This window comes from Erigeron canadensis, chromosome 6 (genome assembly GCF_010389155.1).
Source record: "Erigeron canadensis isolate Cc75 chromosome 6, C_canadensis_v1, whole genome shotgun sequence".
NCBI classification, from domain to species: Eukaryota; Viridiplantae; Streptophyta; class Magnoliopsida; order Asterales; family Asteraceae; genus Erigeron; species Erigeron canadensis.
The window spans coordinates 21,810,493-21,816,462 of record NC_057766.1 but is presented as its reverse complement, the minus strand read 5'-3'; the positions used below and the strand labels follow the sequence as shown (position 1 = coordinate 21,816,462).

The following is a 5,970-nucleotide window of genomic DNA, read 5'->3' as shown; positions in this document are numbered from 1 at the left end:
TACCCAATGGCCTACAAGAATCCGGAATGGGAATTTCACGCAACTGATCCTGCACGTCGACTAGCATTAACGTACGCAAATCAAGAAGATGCGTATCAAAATTGGTTGTACGCAAACATGCCAAGAGTACCACCAGGCCCTCCTATTGTAATAAATGATTAAATTCGTTCAATGTTTTATATAGGTTGTTTGTATGTATACTTTTTTTATTGTATATATTTTTTATGTATTTAAGTTGTTGCAAAACAAGTTTTAATCAACAATTTCTCATACTTTTCTGTTGTACATACATTGATTTTATAATACTTTTCTAAATTTGATTCCAATTATTTTTTTATCAACAAATGTATAAAAACATAAAAAATACAAATGAAAATTTCACGCAAATCAAGATTACAAAAGAAAATCACACTTCAGTTAAACGATGAATACAAACAATAAAAAAAAGGGAAAACTAATCACTTTCATCATCACTATCACTATCACTATCACTACCCAACCGCTGTGTGGGGGCCCGTGAGGTGCTAGGCCCAGCATGGGATGATGACGTGCTAGGTCCGTCTTTGAATGATGACTGGGTCCAAGGGCTACCCTGGGCGAACATATCATTGACGTTAAAGGACGGTGACTGCTGGGCTGGAAAGGGTTGCTCTATATCCTCTGGGAGGGGGACATTCAGTCCACGTGTTCCCCTAACCACACGCCCAACCACACGAGTATGTCCCGATCGTGTCCCTAAAGCGTCCACATATGTCTGCGTAGGCGGGGTATTGGGCACTTGGGAAAGTCTTTGGTGGGTATCAAGAAGCCGCTCCTGTAGCACATGAAAATTAAGTTAATAATAACTAAAAATTAGTTATACTTAATATAAATATACCAAAAAATTTCTTTTTCCCGGATTTGTGCAAGATCTTACATAAATGGGCCTAACTGCGTCCTGCACCATCCCATCTCGTCTCGTGTGGGCCCGCAAATAAAACTCGGGTGGCTCCTCACGTCGCCCGTCATTATCTTCCTGTATATACATTAATCAAAGTTATATATTTGTATGTGTATCTCTGTATAGATATATGTTTACATACGTGGATATAAATAATTACGTATAACTTACAGCGTAACGCCATTCACGCTGAGCGTATGACTGCCGACCGTGAGTACTGACAAAATTATTTTGTTGCTGCCTGTTTGTCGTGTTTCTTTGGGCAGCAATCATCCGGGGCTCGCTGGTCCAGTAACCCAGTAGATAACTCCACACCTGTGGAGGCATCCCATACGGAGGTTGACCCTCCAGTTCTGCCAGCCTCTGGGACCCACCCCTGTCAGTGAACCAAGTCTTCTTGAATTTTGCTTTTTTATCCCTGTAGATCTTCAGGGCATCCTGACGTATCATCCTGGTCACGGCCTCTCGTAACGGGTGATTTTCTGGGTGACCTAGATATGGTTCTAAGTAGAACCGTCTCTGCAATAGTACCAAGTAAAAGTTAGCATCTACCATTTTTTTTAAATGAAGTATTTAAAAGGTAAAAAAAATTAGTTTTATACCATAAGCCAGTCAGTAAGTCCATCCTTGATGGGCTGGGGCACCTGATCCCACGACTCGTAATTATGTGGGACGGTAGCGACATAGGTCCCCAAATAGCTCTTGTACCACTTGGCGTGGTCCCCGATTGCCTGCCACCTACTTAGATCGTTATTCAACATAAGTGAGATTCGGCGTCCCGAATTCTGAAACTCGCGCTCCAGATCGTTGTTAGCAGCAACAGCTCTCCCTGTGCTAATACCTGCAAAACAAAATAAAATAACAAATATATATATATATATATATACATATGTACCATATATTTATATGCAACGTACATTAATATATACTTACCACCCGTACGCCTACAACCCCATTCGGGATTCCACCCCCAGTTTGGAGGGTCGTTACCACCATCTCCGCCGTGAAGTGCAGCCATTTTAACCTACATCCGCCGTCCCAATTTATAAAATAACATAAACAAACATAAAAGTCATTAAAAAGGTGCGACCTAAATTAACATATTTTGGACACAAAATTGTTTTTCAAAATTATTATACCTAAAATGACCACTTTTTTGCAAGTTTTTTTCAAACCTTCGTTTCTAACATTAATACTAACCTAATAGCAAATATATTAACAATTACAATCATACTAAAAAGGGTTTTCTAAGAATCATATTTTGAACTATAATAAACAATAATTAAAACTACAAATGTTTTCTTAAATAAAATATGAATTTCTAAAAATCATATCATTCTTAACTATAATAACATAAGTAATCTTTTCTAACTATAATACTATAACATTTCTATAACTAATACTTTCTAACATATATTTACTAACACTTGTTCCTAACATATATTTTCTATAACAAACATATATTTTATATAACATTAAACTATAACATTTATATAACTAATATTTTCTAACACATATTTTCTAACTTTTTTTTTAACATATATTTTCTAACAAACATATATAACATTTATTTTTTATATCTATAACATTTATTTTCTATAACTAATAATTTATATACCAAACAAATATTTGATAACATTATTATATATTTAAATAAAAACAACTATTTAAAAGGTAAATGAGTATTACCTCGTCTGAAAAATGGTTTACCGGAAAAATATGTAGAGCAAAAAACAGACTGTCTGGCTGGCCGGAAAAAATAATAGTCGCCGGAAAATTATAAAAACTGTTTTCCCGTATGTCAGTGGTGGAAAATATGTTACCTGCAAAACTGGTAGGCCGGAATAAATTATCGCCGGAAAAATGTCGCCGCTAAAACCACGCCTGAAAATGGACTCCGGGAAGCCGGAAAAGGTAGATAGTGTAAAAAGGAATGTTGATAACGATGATGAGGGGATAGATGGCCGGATTTGTGAGTTATAAGAATGGAGTAAAAAGGATTTTCCGGGAGAAAGAATGGAGTTACAGAGGAGGAGGAGAAGTATTCCGGAGAAGAGGAGGAGAAGAGGACCGAAAGGATTGCATTGTTTATATCGGAAATCTGCCAGTGGGGGACCCACTATTTGCGGCGACGTCGCCGCTAATAGTGGGGACCACCACCACGTGACACAGCCAAACGTTACAGACGCAGCGACACTGGGACCCACTATTTGCTCGGTTACGGGCTTCGTGTATAAAGTGCTAATCCACAATAGTTGGAGTTAGTCCAGACTTTATGGAATTTGAATTTGGGTACAGAAATGAGGTCAAAATATATAACGAGTACAAATCAAACTTATTTGGTAGATGTCTATAGATTTGAGTTTTCAACCTAACTATAGATTGAGTTATCGACCATAACTGTTGAAGATAGTAACCATCGAATCTAACTCAAAAATGCAAAACCCAGTTCAAATTGTAATAACTTGCAAAGTGAACTGAACCAAAATCGGCAACGAGTCAATTTTCTTTTGGTACTTAAGGATATGGAAAAAAAGCTAAAAGTTTGGTAACATGTTTGGTCTAGCTTGATGCTTCTGTAAAACCTTTTAACTCTTAAGCTTGATGAAATCAACGTCATTTAGGTGAAGAAATAAGGTGTTTAAAGATAATAACCTAAATGTTTGAGTTTAGTTTACTCTAAAAGATTTAGAACCAAACTAATTTTAAACAACACTTACTCGATCAATATTTGTACTTTATGTTTCCAAACTTCAATGTATAAGGGTCGTCTAAAATGTTTCAAGGATGATGGTAGTCATGATCTAATGACTTTTCCATGTTTCATCACCAACCAATAATATCCAGCCATCTCATTTCATGCTTCAGTCATGTCTTATCACATTTAACAAATGACAACCATGATCTCATATCTCATCTAATTAAAAACAATCCAACTATATTCCGCCTAATAACTCCTCTCTTCACCATTGACTTTTTCTCCATCATTTGACCATGCCTCTTTTGCAATCTTTGCCTCAAACTTTCATGGCTCACCCATGGGTGATGTTAGCATAAGACATAGACCATGATTCTACCTGGACCATTGTCATCATCCCATGGGTTTAAAACAAACTCTTCTAATATTTAGTCAATTATTATTCTTTACCTACTAATCATGTCTACTTTAAATATTAATATTGGGGTTTAAATCATTAATATCTAATATTCATTGTTTTAAAATTAAAAAAAAAATAGTAGTGGACTATCAAAGGTCTAATACATTTTTGGCTCATTTGATAACAATATAGATTTAGTCGAGGCTTTGTTCATAGATGATATTTTTCGTTTACCATACTAAAAAACATACTTTTGTATATTAATAAAATTATATTATTATAGAATATATAAAAAGTTGATCCTAGAAAACACCAGAGGACTAAATTATTTGTTTTACTGGCTTTATCGAAATAACTTTATAATAAGATCGAGTTAATTGCATAAAACGTCATTGTGGTTTACATCCTTTTAAGTTTTTTTAGTGTTTTCCATCACTGTCGCATGAATTATTAGCAAATTACGTCTTTTTTCTTAATGTCGTTAGCTTTGATCCGTTAACTTGTTGCACGTCTCTCACATGTGAGAGCTTTTTCGTCTTTTCCTTCCTCACAGTGACGTTTTAAGTAACTTGGTGTGCAAACCAAATGGACGTTTTATGTAAATACTTTTTTATCTTTTTTTTATCTTTTCATTTTTATACTTTTTTTAAAAGGATTTTTACTTGTAGATATAACTAACTGTGACTAAATGTCTATGTTATTTAACGATCTCGTATATGTCAATATCATATAATGAACTTTCATATCTCAATTATTGAGTGTACTTGAGTATATGTGACAATGTTTTAAAAACCGGTATTTTAGTCATACCGGTGTGGAAAAAATTTCCGGCATTATCGGTATTACAGAAATACCGGCCGGTATGACTATTTTTAATTTATTTTATTTTTTGTATAAAAATTGTACAAAACTTGTTACAATTTAACAAAAATAGGTAAAATACAATTATAATCTACTAAATAATGCCAAATAGGTATTTCATAACAAAATATAAATTTCAAAGTTCACAAATAACAAAAAAAAAAAACCAAAAAAAAAACCATTAAAGTGTCATAAAAATAAGTTTTAAAAAATTCAATTTTTTATTTTGAAAATACCGGAAATACCGGAACAGTGATATCGAAAATATGCCAGGAATACCGGAAATAGCTACCGGTATTGAATAGTGAAAATACAAGAAAAATATCGGGCTTAAAATACCGGAGTATCGTCTGGTATTTACCAGTATTTAAAACATTGATTTGTGGTAATCATATAAGCTCTCACTTGTAAGTTTTTGATTAGTCGAATACATCCAATAACCGAGATGTGAAAGTTCATTACATGACATTGACATTATACGAAACTTTTAATAACATAAATATTTAGTCATTGTTAGTTACATTCACATGGAATAGTCACGTTTTTAATAATAAAAACCAAAAATACTTACAAGTGTCACTTTACATGGTCACAAATGCCCAAGTAAACTTATTAATCGAGGTATGAAAGTTCATTATATGATATTGACATATACAAGATCTTTAAATAACATAGACATTTAGTCACAGTTAGTTACATGTATAAGTAATAATCTTTTAAAAAAATATATAAAAATGAAAAAAGAAAGATAAAGAAATAATTTGCATAAAATGTCCATGTGGTTTGCACACCAAATTGCATAAAACGTCCATGTGAGGAAGAAAAAGACAAAAAAAACCCTCACGTGTGGGGCACGTGCAACCTGTTAATGACAAGAAAGTAATGACGTTAGGCAAAAGGACGTAATTCGCTAATAATTCTTGCGACAAGGATGAAAAACACAAAAAAAACTTAGAGGGATGTAAACCACGAGCGTTTTATGCAATTAACTCTTATAATAATATGGGTTTAGCTTGAATGCAATTAAATGCATCATTTTTGAATAAAGTTACCTTAAAAAACTCAGGGGAC

The 5,970-nt window shown here is 33.8% G+C and overlaps 1 protein-coding gene across 1 annotated transcript; it reads right to left on the bottom strand.

Moving 5' to 3' along the window:
• Window positions 1-351: 351 nt before the first annotated feature.
• On the bottom strand, window positions 352-2,744 carry LOC122605834. The gene is made up of 6 exons (XM_043778789.1): window positions 2,630-2,744; window positions 1,874-1,964; window positions 1,543-1,781; window positions 1,112-1,459; window positions 917-1,015; window positions 352-814 (listed from the first exon to the last, which is right to left on the bottom strand). Exons 2-6 carry the CDS (start codon window positions 1,956-1,958, stop codon window positions 455-457), a joined length of 1,131 nt encoding a protein of 376 aa, XP_043634724.1. The 5' UTR covers window positions 1,959-1,964; window positions 2,630-2,744; the 3' UTR covers window positions 352-454.
• Between the last annotated feature and the right edge of the window lie 3,226 nt (window positions 2,745-5,970).